At 36.3% G+C, this 21,929-nt stretch overlaps 3 protein-coding genes across 3 annotated transcripts; 1 reads left to right on the top strand and 2 right to left on the bottom strand.

Moving 5' to 3' along the window:
* Positions 1 to 429: 429 nt before the first annotated feature.
* Positions 430 to 9,859, bottom strand: LOC144446425 (nucleolar protein 56-like). Its single transcript, XM_078136184.1, has 10 exons — positions 9,759 to 9,859; positions 9,021 to 9,222; positions 8,430 to 8,591; positions 7,811 to 8,009; positions 7,157 to 7,344; positions 6,566 to 6,717; positions 4,947 to 5,047; positions 4,388 to 4,536; positions 3,167 to 3,288; positions 430 to 1,876 (listed from the first exon to the last, which is right to left on the bottom strand). Exons 1-10 carry the CDS (start codon positions 9,759 to 9,761, stop codon positions 1,451 to 1,453), a joined length of 1,704 nt encoding a protein of 567 aa, XP_077992310.1. The 5' UTR covers positions 9,762 to 9,859; the 3' UTR covers positions 430 to 1,450.
* A 924-nt stretch (positions 9,860 to 10,783) lies between these two features.
* On the top strand, positions 10,784 to 15,536 carry LOC144446796 (rab9 effector protein with kelch motifs-like). Its single transcript, XM_078136632.1, has 6 exons — positions 10,784 to 10,991; positions 11,538 to 11,690; positions 12,333 to 12,491; positions 12,883 to 13,032; positions 13,512 to 13,661; positions 14,656 to 15,536. Exons 1-6 carry the CDS (start codon positions 10,784 to 10,786, stop codon positions 15,051 to 15,053), a joined length of 1,218 nt encoding a protein of 405 aa, XP_077992758.1. The 3' UTR covers positions 15,054 to 15,536.
* Positions 15,537 to 17,912: 2,376 nt separating this feature from the next.
* Positions 17,913 to 21,228, bottom strand: LOC144446416 (protein phosphatase 1 regulatory subunit 3B-like). The gene has a single exon (XM_078136174.1). The coding sequence runs from the start codon at positions 20,927 to 20,929 to the stop codon at positions 19,970 to 19,972; it is 960 nt and encodes a 319-aa protein (XP_077992300.1). The 5' UTR covers positions 20,930 to 21,228; the 3' UTR covers positions 17,913 to 19,969.
* Between the last annotated feature and the right edge of the window lie 701 nt (positions 21,229 to 21,929).

Here is a 21,929-nt window from a genome sequence, read left to right as displayed (position 1 = left end):
ATATTAATGAAGTCTTCCCTTGTGAACAACAACCAGTATGTTAAGCTGTCATTTTCAAAACTTCTTTTGAAAGTTGATCAGGAAATCAGTAGATAGGATGTGGGTTGGAAAGGGAGAACAAATTATTTTCCCTAGGGTCACAAAACTTCAAAATGTTTGCAACCCCGATATTATTTTATTATACTAGTATATTGATGGTTTTGATCAGTTGTCTCCGTACATATATGCATTCACTGACGCTCGTGTATATTTTGCCAACTGGTCAAACCCTCAGGGTAGACCATCCCCAATGAGTGGGTTTTTGCATAAAATATATGAGTGGACTTATACTAATACAAACACACTAAACAACACACACCTGAACATTTTGAAATTATACATTTATTACAAATTGATATTCTCAATTCATCTAGGGTATCACTTTTTTTTTTTAAGACTTGGACTTTAAAGAGAAATGTTATCCAAATTCAGATTTGTCAAAAAAGTTAAAAGATAAACCTCAAATTGCATAAAATGTATGCAGTTGGACAAAAAATGTGGCTGTTATTTCTGGAAAAAAAGAAAGAACCAAGAGTAATCAGCAACTAAAATGCTTGTTCCTGACTGATACATAACAAAACAGACTGGGACATGTACAACCCATAACACCAAAGTGAAGCATTTTCTGTAAATACCACAATCGTTTATAGCATCCATATCATGTGTAAAAGTATACTGTTTCATTTGCTAATTGACCACATTAGAAAGGCCACATGCTAGGCTTGTAAATAAACCAATTGAAACAGTATACTTTTACACTTGATATGAATGCTATAAACAAGTGTAGCACATAGAAGAAGTGCTTTATTTCAGTGTTACTCGTTGTAATATGAATGCTATAAATGAGTGTAGCACATAGAGAAAGTGCTTTACTTCAGTGTTACTTGTTGTATATACTGTTCTTTTACTATTAACTTTATCTCTAAAAACTGGCAGTGTAAGAAAATATATATACATCTTCTTCACACAAACGGCTTTCTAATATATTGGAGTTTACTATTATAATTTATTCATTGAACTCATCTCCAAACTTATATAGTTGTTTGTCAACATGAAAGCCATTAGTAAGTAAAATCTTGACTTAGGGGTTTTTTCTAAGGCCAAATTTATTTATGAGACAAAAATAATGCACAAGAATTTATGTCAAAATGATAAAAAGTGGCAATTTTTGCGAGTCACCACATAGTAAGAGATAGGGGAACACCACATTTTGGTGCATCACTAGAAATTGTGTGCATCAGTGGCACACTGCTCAGTGGTATTACTGATGAAAATGACTACCTCATGATGTACATCTTTCAAAATAGAAGTTGACAAAGACTTATTTATTCACGGTGTATGTAACACAGTCTTTCATGATTTCATGTTAACTTATAAAATACTAACATTCCCTGATGATAAAAGATACCATTTAATCGTCATCATCATGTTTCTTTTTTTTCTTCTTCTTTTTCTTTTTTTCTGACGATGGTGTGTCAACAGTTTCTATAACACTGTCATCCATTGTCACATCTGCTTCCGCTTCTTTTCCTTTTGACTTTTTCTTCTTTTTCTTTTCACTGACTGGTGTTTCCTCAGTTTCCATGGCAACACTGTCGTCCATCTTGTCATCACCAGTCTCTTGCTTTTCTTTTGCCTTCTTCTTTTTCTTCTTAGATTTTGGTGTTTCCACAACTACCGCTTCTTCTTCTTCTTCTTCTTCCTCCTCCTCGGCTTTTTTCTTTTTCTTTTTCTTCGGTGGTGTTTCTTCACTTTGAACTTCAGCTTCAACTTGTTCTGATTTCCTCTTTTTCTTCTTCTTTGACTTCTTTTTCTCGGAGGCCACCAACTCAGCTACCTATGTTGATAAACACAATGCAATTTAGATTAAGGTAAAATGCACCTCAGCAACAAATTTCCCTAAACATCAAAGTGCTTCAATTCTCTCCAAACGTTCTGAAAGTTTGTTCCCGGTCCTTTTGAAATAACGAAAAGAAATTTTGGGATTCAGAATCTTATTTTCAAGGAAATCATCAATTTTCTTTTTCCCCCCCAGAGTTCAAATAATATTCAATGACTATATTGGATTCTAAAATGACTAAATTTTGATATAATTTGGACCTCTATTTCAAAATGATTGTACCCTGAGTTTGTTGATTTTAAGTGAGAATAGTTTTCAGTTTTCTTATTAACAGCAAAACTTGTAGAGTTTATTTCTGAGGCACATTCTACGTTGAAATGTATACATAGTACAAGGAAATATTACAAACAAATTACGTTGCTTGGCAACATAAAAATAAATACACATGCATACATGTCCATCCTTATTTAGTCAAGAGATCTCACTAATATCAGAGAAATCTCGGTGGAGAAGGAAGGTCGGTTTATTCTAGCATTCTGTGTGACATTGTATATACTGTATTAAAACAGAACATTATGAAAGTTGACACAAAATGCATAAAAATTTATCAGTCATGTGAACTCATACTGATACATCAATAAAGGTTTTAATCTGGCAGAAAATATTAATGCAAACATTTTTATGTATTGAATATTGACATAAGTCAGAAAGACCATACAGGTAACTAAGACCTGTAAAGCATACACTTCTTGCATTCAGTGGTAATGGACAACCAGAGTGCCAAGAAAAAACCTGTATCATTCGGTACAGTCAAATTGAAGGACACACTTCTTACTCACAGTGTGACAAATTTAATTAAACACAGACAGAGGCTAAGAACTCCAATTGCAGAGGTAAGAATCACATCATTTAATCTGCTCTCTATTATGGGTGGGGTTGGTATTTGTTTGTATACAAGTTGAGCACAACAGGATCGACTGCCCACTGACACATATTTTCAAAAGTACAACCTTAGCTAATTCTAGACTGCAAGGTCTCGGAACTACAAGTTAACATGGTGTACAGCAGTGTGCCTTCTTATGATTTTGAAGATGTAGGTCAAAATGAGAAAAAATGGGATTTCTGTGAGTCACCACACAGTATGAGGTAGGGGAACACCAAATCTTGGTGCGTCAAATTGGCTTGGAGGGCACACGTGTGTACAGTATCTATACACAATCTATTACCTTTGTTAGTGTGATATGTTCTAAAATCAATATTGTACATTAAGTATACACAGTCTATTACCTCTTCTACTGCTTCTTTCATGACATCTAAGTTTTTTCTTGGTGCTTCCCCGGTTTCATAAAACTTAAGTCTCTCCTCCACTTGATCTCGTAACTTCTCACCAAATACAGTTGTTGGTGTCTCTACAAAGAATAACAAATATCAAAGAAATATGTTATCTTCATAAATTCATCATTATTCTAAATCAGCATCATACAAGAATTAACTTTGTTTGAAGAGGACAAATTGGGGTTATTTAACACAACAAACTGTAAGATAAGTTGCATCATTCTGCCCTCAATGGTTTGATCTCTCTGATCTTGAAAGGAGTTAGCCAACTCACAAGGGCACCCAACATGGTGTACCTTACTGACTATGAACATAATAGTTAGATTTGTACATTGTAATACCTGACTCAACAATTTCACTACTTTGAGACCTTTCAACTTGATACGCTGCAAAATGTGTTGTATTTCTTCCCCTCACAGTCTGATCTTGGAAGAGGTTGGCCAATGAGTGAGGGCGCTCTGATATGGTACACCTTACAGACTATGAACATAGTAACTAGATTTACGGAACTGATTATACTGTATTCCTTTATTCAACTTTGTAGGCATCAAATTTATACATGCATACATGTCCATCCTTATTTAGTCAAGAGATCTCACTAATATCAAAGAAATCTCGGTGGAGAAGGAAGGTCGGTTTATTCTAGCATTCTGTGTGACATTGTATATACTGTATTAAACCAGAATATTATGAAAGTTGACACAAAATGCAACATAGAGACATTGTATATCAGGATTACAGAAGGGTCACCTGTACTTGTCCGTATCTTTGTAATTTATCTACATGTTTCCTACTGTGCACTGGTTTGATTTTAATTTACATGAAACAAAAATTCAAATACAACAGATAATCATTGATAAAACTCAAAAAGTTACTATTCATTTGACTATAATTAGATGTATGAAGAATATATGGACATATCTTCATAATCTTACCCTTAAATGAAGGTGGGTCCCATGTTTTAAACAAGGTTTTCCCTCCCCACTACTGGCACTAGTTTTCCCTCCTCAAACCACCATCCTATCAACTTATCATACTCTACACTTCATACCCTGATCAATTTATACAATACTCCTACCAATATCAAACCTAAAACAAACAACACTCTCTTTGATAAGATTGAAGTTTATCAACCATTTCTTAACTAGAACTACAGGGCTTCCTAATTCTTACCAGTGAAACAGTCAATTCTTGATGCTATGGAGCATTTATTGGCCAAGTACCGTGAAATTCTACCCTTGTTTTTGGTTCCGGCTCTACCAATGAATGTAGAATGGAAAAGAAGTCCATACTTTGGTGTGTTTCCTCTTGTCTTCAAAGCTCTGTTAGGGGTCAAGACAAAACAAACTGTTTACACAACGATTTCAACAACCAACTCGTCTCTAAATGTGTATACTCGCTACATCCATTGTGGTTGACTATGGACTAGTCCAAGGCAACTATCACTTGAGTATGGAGTCATACTTAATCAGTATGACTGCTCTCCAGCAGATCTTATGGCTCAAAAATATTTGGTAGATCCATTTGAATGACTACATAATGATAACATTCTATTCAAAGTTGTAGAAAAAATATATGGATTGTCTTAATTATGAGATAAATATGTAACCTCACCAAATCAATTTATGTCTGATTTGTATGATTCCATGGACTACTTGTGGTGTCACTGATTAGTAGTTTCTGTACTGGCTTCTGTCGAGATAAGTTGGACCATTTCATGAATTTTACTCACCTGAAAAGTGCCTTTTCAGCTCCAAGAATTTGTACGGTAGAGGCTGGATACTTGGCCAAGTTGGTTAGACTGCCAGCATGTGATATGAGACGGGCACCAACCTAGGAGAACAATGGTTAAGGTCAGAGGTCATCTGATATGCACACCCAAGTGAAGTCCTTTTTGTTTTTGTCAGTCTATCATTTTAGGTCAGTTTCATGAGCAACGTTATCATTTTAGCCTCGTAAACTGCATAATGTTTATAGTTTCAGTCACATAGTGTCATGTGCAACGTTAGTCATTTGAGCCTTGTGAACTTTGTAATTTTTGTTATTTTAGTCAGTTCCATGTAATTGTTATTTTCATTTTAGCCTTGTTTACTTTGTCCTGTTTATCATTTTGTAAATTGTTGTTATTATTGTTGTCATTTAATCCATGTAAGCACACAGAGATGTAGAGTGGTGCACTTTTTACAAAATAAAATTATTTTTTGCAGTAACTATGTTCGAACAAGTTTTGACAAACACACTATATTTGGCCCATTTGCCTGATGTTTGAGTTCATTTGGAGAAAATAAACTACCATAAATCATTTTGTTTGTGTGACCCTAGTTACTAGCTAGGTTTTCAGTGTTGGACGCAAAGATATGGGTGAGTGAAACGGATGACTGCTGTGCTTTACTGGTGCACTATTTCGAGGAACGATTCACTGTGTCAATGAGGAAAACTGGAGTAGTAAAGTATTTCTATGCCAAATCTTACAAACAAATTATGTTGCTTGGCAACATAAAAATAAATACACATGCATACATGTCTATCCTTATTTAGTCAAGAGATCTCACTAGTATCAGAGAAATCTCGGTGGAGAAGGAAGGTCGGTTTATTCTAGCATTCTGTGTGACATTGTATATACTGTATTAAAACAGAACATTATGAAAGTTGACACAAAATGCATAAAAATTTATCAGTCATGTGAACTCATACTGATACATCAATAAAGGTTTTAATCTGGCAGAAAATATTAATGCGAACGTTTATTTTTACGTATTGAATATTCATACAATCAGAAAGACAACACAGGTAACTAAGACCTGTAAAGCATACATCTCTTGCATTCAGTGTCAATGGAAAACCTGAGTGCCAGGAAAAACCCTGCTATTATTGTTGTCATTTAATCCATGTAAGCACACAGAGATGTAGAGAGTGGTGCACTTTTTACAAAATAAAATTATTTTTTGCAGTAACTATGTTCGAACAAGTTTTGACAAACACATTGAATTTGGCTCATTTGCCTGATGTCTGAGTTCACTTGGAGAAAATAAACTACCGTAAATCATATCAACTTCTACTCACAAAGTTTTGTTTGTGTGTCCCTAGTTACTAGCTAGGTTTTCAGTGTTGGACACAAAGATATGGGTGAGTGAAACGGATGACTGCTGTGCTTTACTGGTGCACTATTTCAAGGAACGATTCACTGTGTCAATGAGCGAGTGGGGTGAAAAGAATGTAGAATCAGGGAAATTGAAAGAGGGGAGCTAGGGATGGATGTTAAGAGAAAAGTTAGCAGAAGTAGAGAGATACAGCAAAAGATGATCAAACTGACACAGTGAGACATTACAGTCAGACAGACATGAAACCAACCTGTTCACCAATCAAGACTGACAGATTTGGAGCCACTGCGTGCATCTTCTCCTTCAAGTATCCATGTAATTGTTTCCTGTACTCTGACAGTGCCAGTACTCTAGATGCAAAACTCTCAATATTAATCAAATCAATGACAGAAATATCCATACCTGTCAAAAACAGAAAATTAAACATTAAATAACAATCAAAACAACCTCTTTCTTACAAACATTTTCATTGGTCAACAGTGCAGTCGACATTTGTACACTTCCTGACATCAGGAAAACAACTCTTTTATTTTAATACAGGACTACTAACGAAGCAGTTCAATTTACAATTTAACATTATAATCTTCGATATAAAAGAAATATTTAAATACTTTATTGCACATACACTAATATTTTTTGGCAATTAGTTAGCCATGGCTAAAAATTGGCTGGTCATGCATCAGATACTGTTAGTAATTCTAAAATGTCTGTGAAATGTGGAGAATAACTCAAATTTACAATAGCCAGAGGACCTGGCTACTATATTGGGTGTAATACACTGGCTTGAAGAGTGATAATGTCAAACTACATAGCCAAGTCTCTTGGTTAGTTTTATTCTTACCCATAGAACTTCTTGAAGCATCTAAAACTGCCTTAGCTTTGGCACTGTCCATGAGGAGTTCTTCCAGTCCTTCTAGCTTGTCGTCTGTGAAATCTTTTCTAGATTTGATGTATTTAGCTGCTTGGGCATACAGAACGTTATCACTGACTATCTTGATAAGCTCTGGGAAGTGATATGAATACCATTCCCTGCAATAACAAATATAGATATGATGTGTATCACCTACTTTTCAACTCAGTAACTCTTCAAAGCTTTCTAATTTTCCATACCTGTATGCAGTTTTAACAAAGTTAACACATAATCTTTGAAATGGTACCTGTAATTAATTACAATGGATGCATTTTGCAAATAACTGATCTGTGCAAATGGTAAAAAATATGTACGTTACTTCATCTTGATTTCACAATTTGATATATATAGATATTTTTCTAAAATTGTAGATTATACTGAGTACAACTATTTCACCACCAATTAAACATTTGGTTTTGTGTCCATTCTTGGATCCTTGAATACATGTAAAATGCCAACACACTGATCTGAACTCAGGTAAAATGCAAAGATTTGAAAATGGGTGCTTTTGGCATAATCACCACACAGGTTCTCCGAGTTACTCCTGAATATCACAACAACTGAGTCACATGGTTTTTTTCTCACCTTATTCTCATACTAAATGTATTAATGTCCTTGTCCAGCTGATCTAACAAGCTAATAGACTGAATTATCATATTATCCACCCTGTTGACATTAAACTTGACCTTGGCTCTAGAATAGCTGTGACCCAATCCCAGCTGTGCTTTATTTTCTAAGGCCGCTGTGCAACCTTTCAACATTTTACTGAAGTGGCTTCGTATACCTAAAAATAAAAATAAAATATTGCTTTTATTTACAGATCAATGTCTCACTGAGAATTATAGAAAATTTCACATCAATACGAAACTGACATATATTCATGTTTTGGATTTGGTTACCTTTGGGTTAATTAAATGAATTTTCAAATGTTCTCGCCATGAAAATGAATGAAAATAAAAAGTCCCTGACATTCATCAAACATGCATGTATGCAAAAGCTTTCTTGTTTTAGATGTTGATCTTTCAAATTTTGGCAAAGATTTTTCAAATGTAACTTCATGAATAGCTGGTTGACTTGACTTTTTATAATGACCTTGTTCAACATCAACAAATCTTGAATGACAAGTTCAATGGTCTCCTTTTACACCATCTGAGTTAAAGACTTCTGATATAATTTCTCATAAATTGATTATAAAAGTAGCTACCTCGTATGACTTCCGGAACTACCCCTGAGGATGAACAGGTAACACTGAGGGTTTCTGAGATGGCGCCACCAATTCTGGAGTCGCCAACTCCAAGCACAAGTTTTTTCTTCTTTGCAGGAAGATTTGTCTCCAAGAACTCTTTCAAATCATTACTGAGAATACCTACCGGTATATACACAGGAGAGAATGCATAAGAACATTTACAAACATAGTTGGGTCAGTGGCAAGGTCAGTGGAACCCAGGCTGACGTCCATGTTGACACCGACAAATAAACGAATGTCTATTAATTCCAAAGAAATTTAGATTAACATTATGGTATATTACATTGTAATTTGGTGTCCCAAACCCATCTCTTTCCAAAAGGCAAGTGCTGGCCGAAAGCTGCCAAGAAATCTCATCTCTGACAACCTTGCAATGAATACAACTTTCAGAATACTTTCTTCTGTAGTCATGTTAAACTCGTACATACATCAAAATTACACTAAAAAGTGTTTCAAATTTACAATAAGTGTGAGCCATATGTACTTAGGACATCAGTTCCATGGAAAAATAAGACATATTTTAAAATAATTTTTCAGAATTATGTTTACCTTCAGAAACGCAGTTAACATTATCCAACGCTTGACCAGCTGACTTGAAGGGAAGGAATGCATTCAATTTTACTAGTGACGAGAATTTGCCAAAATCTGTCATGCTTTGTTCTACCTGGTGATGCATCATGGATATTTCTTCCATCTCCAGAACTGCAAACAGACCGTAGCCTGTTGCATGTTCATAGAGAACCAACATGCCCTGCAATGAACAGAAAAAAATATGTATTAGTACACACTGCTTGTGCAAAAGTGTGTGAGATTGAAAATGGTAGAACATTTGCAAAATAATTTTCAGAACCTACAGTACAGATTCATAGGCGAACAGCTCTGGAAGGGTATTTTTGGAGACTATGAGGGAACTACTTTGCATGTGATATTTATGCAAATTTGTCCATGGACGAAAATGTTAACCACAACAGATTGCAACAAGCTATCGTTTAAAATTCAGCTCTCTGTTACGATTCCCTGTTGCCAGTGTTGGTATTTTTACATGAAGTTAAAACCAATGACCTCGTTTACGCTAAGAGTTACATTGTCAAATCCTTCATTTCTTTAAGCTATCTCAAATGATAGAACGAGAAAGACCTCGACCGGACGGAGGGTAACTTCATTCAATCAATCTCTCTCACGTGGTGTGCAGGAACTAAACTACTTCGATTTAAAGCAAAAGACGAAATTGTCTGCAGTAAAACTGATGATTTTCTCATTCTATGCATAAAAAGTATTGTACCCTACCATTGTGGCGTAAATTCTAGTCCACCTGTCGGTAGACAATCGTATAATTTCCTTATTCTTGTAGTTTGCGCTGGAAACAACGTGGTCGCTCTTCAAAATGGCTTCTCTTCAGATGCACGCCGGGAGATTTTGATAGACACACGTTCAAAGAGAAAAAGAACGGTTATCAATACAAGATATTTTCTGATTTCATATACATGATTTTAAAATTCTCCATTTTATATTCCAAACATATTTCCACTTTTATGAGCATAATTTTTTTCGTTTTGATGTTGACCTTTAACCTTTAATCATTTGACCTCAAAGCAACACAAGACGCGTTTTTGAAAACCCCAGCAACCACTCACATTGCTATACTGTGTGTATGTCTGTATTTATCAAACTGTACCTGTGGCAACCAAACTTGTTATTCGAAGTGACTTAACAACAGGTATTTCTTTTATTTCTTACTCGAAAAAGCAAAAATATAACAGGATTAACTTATGTTCCATGTTCAATGTAATCGGTTGAAATCAAGATTATGTAGTCGCACTCTACAGACTGAGTGCACTTCCATTAAATTTGAAAATTCTTCATAGGAAGATCTCGAAGATGTCATTTTCAAATTAACACAATGGCCAGTGACAGAAGCATGTAAAGTTGTGATTTGTCCAATATGAATTCAAGAATTCAAGACATATACTACATTCATCACTTTTGAGATGATACGATCAGGTTTTTGGTAAATATTTAGCATGTACACACCATCAAAATTGTTTAATAGGATGAGTCAATTATAATATTAGAAACATTAAAATCATGAAGCACTAGTAAAATATGGCTATATGGCTGTTCACTGCTAATACATGTATGACATGACAGCCCCCCATTCAGTACACCTTTGGGTCAGTGAAAGTCTTTCATACAAATGTGAGTCGTACTTTTACATCCATTGTATCAATCTAACTCCCTAGTTTCTTCTACAAATATATAGTTGATCCACCAAACCACAGTCATGATTTTTCCTCCCCAGCAGTTACTAGACCATGGAGCTGCATCCAATTTTGGAGTCAGGAGACACACCCACAGCTGGTATGTGGTATGTGTTGTCACCTAAAGGAGAACCCCCATCAATGAGGGTGGGTCATACATCTACATTTATCCCAGGAAAGGATGGTCAGCAAGGGAAATTGGTCCTTGTGGGTGGTGCCAACCCAAATGGTGCATTTGGTGAAACCCATCTTCTAAATTTAGGTATGTGTGTTTCGGATCTATCATATGTGTATGTACTGATATTTCTGAGGTGTTAAGTTGTGAAAAACACATATTCTGCTGAACTAAGATGTATATTGAACATGATATGTGTATTGATGATGATCAAGTCTCAAGTTGGACCAAGATTAAAGTTCACATTCAGTTGGATGCTCCTAGCTCGAATGGGAATGTCAAGCTGAATGCCAATAGCCTGCCAATGATCAGTCTGACACTATCAGAATCACACTTCGAAGTACACATGTCAAATTGACAATATGAATCTGGAGCTCGGTGAAAAAAGTAACAGTACTACTATCTATAGAACACTAATTAAATGAGGTGGGTAGGGCGAGGGTGGGGGTGGGGGGAGGTACAAACGGGGTATTAGGAGTAGTACAAATGAAAGTTCATTGATTCCAAATAAAAGAGCTGACATCAATGTTAAAATGTAATGTTGTCATCTGCTGATGTATCTGATCAGTAAAATTGCCTTCACTTTTTTTTCAACTAATTAAGTCTGTTTTGCCTTCTCTTATTATCCTGTAGAGTTTTATGAATGGGATGAACCGGAGTGGAATGGTTTTAGAGGTCGTTATGAACACTCAGCATTTCAGCCATCAAGCCAAACAGATAAACTGTACGTATTTGGTGGTGCTGAAAAGGAATGTAATGTTAACGACATCCAGGTTTTAGATATAGGTGAGTTTATGTCAACTAGGATGAACAAAAACCATAGCAACTGAATTTGTATGGAAAACTGCATTCTGGTAAGACTGCCATGTGACATGTTATTCCCATTTTTAATCACAACTTCACAAGTATCCTGTACATAGTACTATATTCTACAGTGTATAAAAATACCATTGAATTTCAGTTTTCAGCACATATTACATTGTATGAGATATTACAGTATTTTTTCAAAATACCATGAACATTGATTTTCCATCACATATTTAAAGTAGACCGCTATTTAATACCTCATTATACTGTAAGATACATTGTGTTACACTGCCCTCACTGGCGTACTCTAAAAGGGACTGACCAATGCCTGAGGGCACCCCATCAATAGCTAGGAGTGTCATTACATTCTTTTTCTCACCTGAAATAGAGTTTAGTAATGGTGATAATAATAATAATACCTCACAGGCTACTATTATGTGAATACTTTTTTAAAATGTAGCACAGAGTTTAATTGTATGGTTGATTACCCTCTTCTTCCAAATACCATAGTACACGTATGTCCACATTTCAAGCATACAGAATTACATGAACACAGTAACTGTAAGAATAATAACTATGATATATATATATGTGTGTGTATGTTTTGATTGTTTTTAACAGGTAAGGGAGAGTGGAGCATAGTAAGTGCATCAGGTAAAGCACCCAGTGCTAGGACTTGTCATGGTATGGCTAGTATAGAAGATCAGCTGTTTATCTTTAGTGGTGGACAGAGTGGTTCAGAACCTGTAGGAGACAGAAAAGTGCATGTATTTGATGCAGGTACATTTTATGAATTCTTTCAAGTTATATTTTATAAGTTTACAAAATGGGGAAAGCTGTGAACACATTTCAACATCTTTCTCCTCTGCCTTATAATCTCATCCTTCTATTTCTTACCAGGCTTTATCTTTTCCTGTTACCATGGTTAATTTAGAACTTAAAATGTTAAAAAAGATGACAAAACTCTCGGCAAGTCTTCGTTCTTCACATCAACTCTTACACTATCCTGTGGTATAGCGCCCTCTATAGCCATCATAATTTTCCTTCAGGAATGTTATACCTGATGTTTTAACATATCAATGTCTGTTGTGCATGTTAGAGAGGTATAAAATTGTTACATATAACATTTTAGGATCATCATCAATCTTCTTCATAATTTTTCTCATTCAAGTCACCCAGAGTTGGTCACAACCAAATGTTCAAGGTAGCTCACCCAAACCACGTCATGGTCACGTTATGGTTGCCATTGGTAACAAGATTTATGTACATGGCGGTATGGCTGGACCTACGTTCTATGGCGATTTACATATATTAGATACAGGTACAGTTAAATAATTAATTTTTTGAACTGAACTTCACATCTTGATTTACCACTCACTAATTTCCCCATTTTTCGTGTCTTCGTTATATTAAAAAAATGCCTTATAGTCAAGAAGGAGGAAAGCTGGCTGGGGGGCCAGAACTCAACCCAGGATGCTCTAAACACCGGGCAGATGAATTCACAACCATGCTACCCAGGTCAATGGCCACCTATCTTTCCACACTTTCTTTGGACAACTGTTTATTACATAATTTAACTGTATTGTCGACCAGAAACATAGAAATAGTTTATTTAGTTTTGAGTTATTATGTTGCTAATTTCTTTCAATTGAAGATGTTGCTATTCATTTCACAAATGTTTCAGAGTGGAGGTTCAATTTTTCTTCTATGCTGTTACTTCCACATCATACTGTGCAGAAAACACATAAATATCTCAATTTCCCAAAGATGTTGTTAAAACTTTGTTTTTCACATTCGCAGTTTCAATGTCCTGGAAGCAGGTGAAATGTAAAGGAGACATACCATGTAATAGAGCAGCTCATACTGGTGTTACTTTAAACAATAGGTTATATATATTTGGTGGAATGAACAGAGAGGGCGCTCTTGATGATATGTACGTACTAGATACAGGTCAGTAGCCTTCAACTATTGTGTTGTAAAACAAGCCTTGGTAAGCTTTAGTACGCTGATGTCAACTTTATCCTACTGACATAATTCCTCCAGTCTGATAATTATGATTTATTTGTCTACCAAGGAAAAGACAGTGTAAAAGAAAAAGACTGAAAATAGATTAAAGTTTACAATATAGGTTCTTCGTTTTACCTATTAAAATTTGGTCTTCATCCAATATGTTATGAGTTGTTGTTGCTTGTCAAAGTATTATAAACAAGTTTAGCCAAAATTTTGAAGAATATCTACTGTCATTAACAAAGGTAAATATCGGTTCCAGGTGAAATTTTTTGCACAGTTGAAAAAACTTGACAGATTTAGTATGTGAAACAACACTGATGTTAGCAATATTTTGATGATTACGAAATGTAATAACAAGTTGTTAACTGAGACCGTATGAGATTGCAAATGACGACTAATACATCCATGGTAGTGACATCATAGCAAACCCAGGTCAAAGTTCAAATGTCTCTCAGCATTCCTCCACGTGTCTTTATTTTATCTGGATTTTGTACACTGGTTATCCAAAGTAAATGTCAGCTTGGTATAAGTGGTGTTAACAATGTGAGATATTATTTTAATAAACACTCAAATTCCATTCTTAGTATGTAAACAAACACTAGACTGGGTTATTCAAAGATGCATGCAGTGTATGACATGCATTCTAATGTCAAAATAGGCTGTATGTGAAATTCTTTGTGAAAAAAGTTGAACAATTTTATCTTGGTTTCAGACCGTGAATTGAAAATGATAAGTGGACATTGTGGTCTGATAAAGTTTACAAATTGTTTGATAGTTTGATACTAAATGATAGAGGGACACATCAGCAGTGACAGCTTAGAGCTGTTGTCTCAATCCAAAGAGAAGACAACCATGGACATATTTCATGGTCTAGCAGAATCTCACTGACAGAGAAAAATCTTTCTTTGCTCACTTTTGTTTAACTCTTTTGCAGGAAACTGTAAATGGAGTAAAGTAGCCATCACTGGACCACCTCCACCATCACGGTTAGATCATACAATGTGTATTATAGAAATGAAGGCATCAACTAGAGAGGGCAGTCTACCTGAACCAGATACTATGCAAGATTTGGCTATACAAAATACAGAAAGTTCAGCTAAGGAAACTGAAAACAAAGATGGTGATTGTGATGCAGGAGAAAGGACTCAGAGTAATGATGCAGATGGTGAAAGTGAACCACAGGGTGCTGTAGGAGGTGTTGCAGTCGGGGGAGGTGATGCAGCAGAAGCTGCAGTTTCAAATGACAGAACATTTCAAATGATACTTATCAATGGTGGCATGGATACACAGGGGGAAATATTTGATGATACACTGGTTCTTTATCTTCAATGAAACAACTTTAAACCACACAGTGATGTAGGGGGTGTTGCAGCTTGGGAGGTGATGCAGTTGGATCTAGTTTCAAATGACAGAACATTTCAGAATACTTTGATGACACATTGCAGTTCTTTAACTTCAATGAAATAACTTGAAACCACATGGTGCGCAAGGGGGTATTGCAGTTTAGGGGTGGGGTGACGCAGTAGAAGTTGCAGTTTCAAATGACAGAAAATTTCAGAGGATATTTATTAATCAAGGAAATGTTTGATGACACTCTGGTTATTTTTCTTTGATGCAACAACTTTAAGCTACATTTCTATGGTCATTCATTCTCTTCTTTTCTTGGACTTTGAATATACATCATATGTTCAGCTTTCTGAAATTAATATCCCCACCAGACTTAAGAACCATAGTGTGTTGCATCTCTAAGACTACTTACCTCCAAGATGAAACAGTAAATATTTTGTGAATGTCCATTAAATGGAATAAGAATGCAAGACACAAATCCATTTTTTTTTACTTTTCAAGAAACAAAATGTAACTTTTTGTAGTACTTGTAAAAATGTTTTTTGTTGTTGAGATGTACAAAGTTAGCCGAAGTCTAAAGATTTTGCTGTCTTCATTTTTCATTTGGACAATAAAGATAAATATGTCTGTTCATGTATACCATGACATCTATTACGTGTACAATTTATAATGCAGATATCATCTGTAAGGTTGTGTAAATAACAGCTCCCCGTGTTGACCGTTCATAGCATTGTATCGCCCTCTAGCGTTGATGTTCTAAACGTGAAGTTGCTGCTGGGTAAAAGGTTATCGTGACCCGTCACACATGAGACAACGGGAAGATCCTGTTGACATGCAAGTGGGTTATCCGAGGTCGGTGTACCATGACATAGGTGTTCAACTATTGCTTGTAAAGTAGACAATAAAGTGTGTCGATCGCGATTACACAAGACCATGATTGTTATTTCACGGAATAAACCGATCGTATACTGTTTTTTTACATAAAATATCTGAAGTTGATCATCGTCAAAGTAATCAGGAGTATGGATATGCACATATTTTACTAAGTGTCGTTAAAAAATGGCTGATTATTTTTTGAATTCCAGGCAAATTTAGAAAATTATCTCATATGTGCTTAATTGGTGTAACGCGTGTCTTTGTCACCCATTCTTGGAAATTTTGACCATTTCTGTTTTTTCGCGTTCATTTCCGTCAAGGTTCAATACAGTTATACACTATGCATATTGAAAAGTTCCTCGTCAGATCGAAATTTACCGTAAATTCCCTTCTGTGCTTATAACTTATAAATTCGCCAGGGTAATTGTGTAACACCTTACGATAAAAGATGGGACAACGTCAATTTTCTTTTCACCATATACATGTATTTCTGCCACACCAAATGGAAACAACGGATGTAAAAGCTAGGCAAATTTCCCGGTAGTCACCACATGGTGGTCCTAACTAAACTTTACGTGAAGTAGGCGTGGCAGCCATTTCCATATATAGACTTCAAAGGCTGATAAGTAGGCGCTTCCTCAATTGTTGTCAACACTGGTAAATCCTAGCACCAATGCTCACCCGAACAATACAAGTTGCGTGCGTGTTACCACTCCCTGCAGCAAATTGTAGTATGTTATTTAACAATAGTTATAGGCAAATGATTCGACTGAAAAGAAAACTGTAAGAAACGTGTATGTGATGGAATTTATGATAAGGCCACCTTACACATGTTGGTACATTTCTTTGGTAGACTTTCAACACCGTTCCCATGAACATCCGCCCCTCAAGTTTTTTTTTCTTCTTTTTTTAAAAGTTTGGATCTTCAGATATACGGCGTATTTTGTATTGTAAGTACATTCATGAAAAATCATAAACATTTTACATTCATTATACACTGAGAATAGCTGAGTTCACAATATTTGCGGAACAGTTGTGTTGACTCGGGGCCAGCTCAAAACCGTTGCTGGGTTGTACATGGTCTTGAGAAATGCCCTCTGCTTTATAGTTGAGGCCTGTCAGCGCCAACACTGGAAAAAATATTGCTTGATCTTCTGACGCCATTGTTGTCGCCTAGCAACTGTTCCCTGTGCCTGGCAATCCCCTTTTATTCATTTGCAAATTCCGTCCCTGTATATTTATCACGTCCACCACGTCAACCAATAGCGACAGCAGGACACATTTATGATTTACAGAAAACCCGACCCCGGCAAACAGCTGATACGCTCAACATCATATAGGTGCAGACTTTGCACAGCGTCGACGTGGAATGCCATTTATATCTAGGCCAGGGCAACGACTTATGTGACTCATACAAGATCCTCGTTTCGATACAAGTACTAGTGTAAAGAGATCAATCCATTTCCAATTTTTTTCCCCAGTTTCCTTTTTTTAAGGATAGGAGCACAACTTTAAATTTAAAATGTCTATTAATTTGACCTAGTATTACCATAGAGTTGGATGGGTGACGTTTGCATGCTCAAGGTGGAGAGTTCATACACCTTTGTCTGTCCCAAATTTCAAAAGCTGACAGGTTGCAGGCATGTACACACACACACACACACACACACACACACACACACATACATAAAAGATGTACATACATAAGGCAAGGCTAATCCAACAACTGGGGCATTACATTTGATATTTTCCGATGTTGGCGATTAAATAAAAAGGTTTAGCATAGCACGTTGAACAGCAACAAATCATTGTATGGCTTTCCCATTTTGTTCATACAAGCATTTGTATGTCAGTCAAGTTTTATTCTACTTTGCCTGTCATCGATGTCCGAGTACAAGTAAATGAAACCCCGATTCACAGTCGCACCCATCTTACACAGCATTTGTCATCATGTCAGATGTCATTCAGGATAGCCAGCCTACTCCACACAATAATAATATTTCAATGGAATTCACTACACTTCACACAGTTATATGTATTGAAAACTCCGTCATATTACCTTTAATATAAAACTCTTCAGCAGTGTTCGAGACATCACAAAAAAAAACTAATAGATAAACTAATTTACATCGCTAGTAAGTTTTTTCTTTGAAATCGTATATACACTGGTACAGTCAAAACATGTATTCTCTTTCGTACATGTAAAGTGACATTCACTTATAATACCCGTCCCATGCTTCACACGTTCACAAAATGTAAGTTGAATTACAAGCACGTTTTTTCCCCTTCTAGGCTTAGTCATAAAAATGGTGCATTAGGTTTGTAAATGTCTATAGAAAATTAAGACATTTTCTGGGGTTTTTAGTACCTATGAAAAGATATCAATCGCCCCAGAAAAGCCTTTTTTTTGCGTGAAATCTAATCACTTGGTGATGGGAAGCGAGATGGGCTGTAGTACTGTTTTCTCCAGAACAATCCTCTGCTACAAAAATACAAAATTTACTCACTGTAGTGTTCAGTGTCCATGTACTAGCCAACTTCAAGCTTCCCCCATCCAAACCTGCTTATATCGCCACTTTGTGGCCCATTGTAGTTTCTTTATCAAACAAATCTATACAGGTAACTGACTTTAGGCAGTTGTGTACTCCTGGCTAAACAAGATAAGCCAGCCGATGCACACAGGATTAATGCCAGTTTCTGCACCAATTTTTCCCCCTATAGAAATCATTCCGGCAAAATTTACAAATTTTTGTAGCTATGAATAGTGGGACAGGTTATCACAGTCAATAGTAATTTAGCCTTGATACAGCGAAATCAGTAGGGCCAGTTTGAGTTGAACTTCATTGAAGTTATTAGGTGTAGAAAATGAACTCTCAATTATTAGGCCTACGAGTTGCTCAAAAATAACAATATACATACATCACTAGCAAAAATGAAATGTCATGAACAAATCATTTTCTATCTTAAATAAAGTGCAAAGTTGTAGCTTTCAGAGAGGAAATAATATTTGTACATTGTTCTATGCTAATACATCTGTATAACATATTCCTTCTAACACCTGCTTTTTATCAAAATTGACCAAAATGGTTCACAATAATGACCTTGTCAAGTACATTGACCTCCATAATGTCTGTAATGTGTTTGTTGGCAACCACAATAGCAAGTAAACTTATATTTCAAATTTGTTAATACTACTACACACATATCGTACGTTTTTATCCATTTAACAAATAATTTGGACACGGATCTCACAGTATGTTGCATTTGATGTTCAAGAATAAATTTAAATAATCATGTATTTGGAAAGAAAAGAAAATAACATATCTTCTATTTTACACCAAAGTTAGAAATATTAATCACCAAGAGTAAACTAAGTACTGGAATTTCTAAAGGTTGGAAGACTGGCCAGTGTACATGTGACAGAAATAAATACCACTGTGAGGTCCGGGTCCAAGACAGTTTTATTCAATTCGAAGTTGTGACCTTATGCTATATCTGTTATGTCTTTTGGCAACATACAATATATCTACCCATAATAATTTTACCAAGTTAGCAAATTAATTGTGTAGTGTACGAAAAGGTTGAATAAATATGACCAACACAACAGCATGGCTGTTGGAAGGTTTCTGGCTGAAAAGCAGTTACTCCGAACCAAAAATTGTACACATCAAGCAACAGACATGGACTTACAGTAACCAAAGTCCACGCAAAGCAAGCTTCATATATAAACTCATAAAATTAAAACTGGATGGTTTTCGCCGTTATGTATCATAGCTACTACAGCCACGTGTACATGACAGTTACAAGTGCATGGTATAACCGTGACCGAGGTAATGACCCCGCAGACGACTCGTGTCTGTATTGTCTTTATGCAAAGTGCCCGCTGTCTGATACAATACCGCCGCACAGCTGATCATGCCTCCATCAGCTGATACAGATAGGGATGCGACAATGCAACCTATTTCAAACGGCATGAGGAACGATTTCGGAGAAATGTACTTGAATTCTGTTCCTTCTGTTTAATGTTACCAGTATGGTAGTCCTGTTTCGTCGTGTGCATTTGACTTCCAATAAGCAAAGTCCGTCCACTGTAAATTGTCATTCGACGTACGAAGTTGGAGATAGTCGTTCTGCATCTGTTCCTGTTGCGAAACTGTCTTCCACTGTTCGGAAACAATCTGATAGTTTTTATCGTGGTTGTTATCCCAAAAGATCGACCCATCACTTTCGAAACAAACACAGAACTCTATCTTTTTGGCGTTTGAATTAAGGGGAATCTGAAACTCGAACGAGAAGGTATCATAACGTTCAGGGGCAGCGGCGCAGTTCATCTGCCCGAAACCGATATTTGGTGGTGCATAGGTAGCAAAGACATCCTTGCTGCTCGCCCAGTCATCATACGTGTATCTGACTTTAACTCGTTTCTCGAAAGATATGTTTTTAACTTTCACAGTTCCCATGATGGTATTTGAATCTTTGATAATAACGTTCTCCAAACCAACATTTCCCTTCTCTAATTTATCTCTAAAATCGAGATAATTTGACGCAGGCTGTTCGAAATCAATTATGTAGTTAGTAGTCGACGACGACGGTTGAGGACTTTCGTCACGGATAAGATCACCAATAGCTTGAATGTTCAGTGCTGGGGGCATGTCACTGGGTTCTTGCATTATACGTACCGATGTTAAAGACAGTCCTTTGGTATCTGCAAATGATACACGTTTCTTGGTTTTTGCTTTCCTGACCTTTGTGATTTCTGTACTGTTTTGGACCACGTCTTTGATGTCTGTCATGACGATATTTCCATTCCCTTTCTCGGAACTTCCCGGATTCAAAATAGGTCTCAACGATAGCGGCGGTCTGGGGGTAAAGTATCCATCTCCTAGCCGTGATTTTAGTCCAGTGAAATTATAAGGGTATTTCATGCAATAGTTGTGAGTTGGTGGACTTGAGCTGAGGAAGAGCAACGAACAGTCAACCGGCATTTTCAGTTATTCTGTTGGTCTTGCTGTGTAACAAACAACGGCAATAATGTAAATTGTAATATACAGTCAGTGTTTATCACCAGCCAATGTTCCTCTCGTCTTATATAGTTATACTCCGGCGACGACCTGTTATCAAAGCCTACAACATCATGATAAAATAAGTCTGTTACTGAGACGAGGTCCTTTGTCGAATGACAGTATCCATCGTTTTATGCACGATTTCATCATCGGGACGGCTTCCTCTTGCTGTAATCAACTGCCGTCTACGTACGAAAGCCACACAGAGGAAACAACGAAATATGTTTGCTGACCTCTATGAGTAAATAATTAGCATATAAAGATATTCCATATATGTGCAGGGGTGGAATTTAGACGGCGTAATAAAATACTGTATATATTTGATTCTTAGTATATCCTTGAATCAAATTTCAATCTGTGAACTTTTATCACTAAAGAAAACAGCGTATTTTGGTATATTTGGGGTATTTATTTGACGCAAATCTATCAGATATCCCCCTCATAAAAAGTTACCCCTTTTAATTGTGTTATGTTCCAAATCGGATGATATTCAAAATGAAGCTTTCACGTGGACACGAGCTCGGTGCAAATCATTTTGCACGTTTCGAATACGTGACGCAATGATGTCGTCAAACTAGCCAATCAGAGACGTCGAAAACATCGTGATCATATTTATTATTTACAAAACGGAGTAAACAACATGCCTGTTGCAATATCGGTCTTCTACATAGTCTTAATGGCCATATGGGTCATGTAAATGGGTCATGCCTGTGACGTGCGTCCTGATCATGTCAACATGGCGAGCAGCATGCATAGAGCGTAGACATGTGGATAGATCATGATGCGACCGATTCCGAGCACTTTATGCGTCGCGTCGTTCAACATGCACTTGTTCAAGTGTGTTTGCATTGACTTGGGAAGGGATATGGTGAATTTTTATTTAGTCGCCGCCTTCCACATCGGCATTTAAACCCATGGCGGC

This window comes from Glandiceps talaboti, chromosome 15 (assembly GCF_964340395.1).
Source record: "Glandiceps talaboti chromosome 15, keGlaTala1.1, whole genome shotgun sequence".
Lineage (NCBI taxonomy): Eukaryota > Metazoa > Hemichordata > Enteropneusta > Spengelidae > Glandiceps > Glandiceps talaboti.
The sequence above is the reverse complement of the archived record's forward strand: the minus strand, read 5'-3'. Positions and strand labels throughout refer to the sequence as shown.

Excerpts from the sequence above, each read along its gene's own strand:
- LOC144446416 (XM_078136174.1), bottom strand. The coding sequence starts at position 20,929 with ATGCCGGTTGACTGTTCGTTGCTCTTCCTCAGCTCAAGTCCACCAACT.
- LOC144446796 (XM_078136632.1), top strand. The coding sequence starts at position 10,784 with ATGGAGCTGCATCCAATTTTGGAGTCAGGAGACACACCCACAGCTGGT. Across the intron at positions 10,992-11,537 it reads AACCCATCTTCTAAATTTAG|AGTTTTATGAATGGGATGAA; the intron begins GTATGTGTGTTT and ends ATTATCCTGTAG. Across the intron at positions 11,691-12,332 it reads CATCCAGGTTTTAGATATAG|GTAAGGGAGAGTGGAGCATA; the intron begins GTGAGTTTATGT and ends TGTTTTTAACAG.
- LOC144446425 (XM_078136184.1), bottom strand. Across the intron at positions 7,345-7,810 it reads ACATTTAGTATGAGAATAAG|GGAATGGTATTCATATCACT; the intron begins GTGAGAAAAAAA and ends TTGTTATTGCAG. Across the intron at positions 6,718-7,156 it reads TGCTTCAAGAAGTTCTATGG|GTATGGATATTTCTGTCATT; the intron begins GTAAGAATAAAA and ends TGTTTTTGACAG.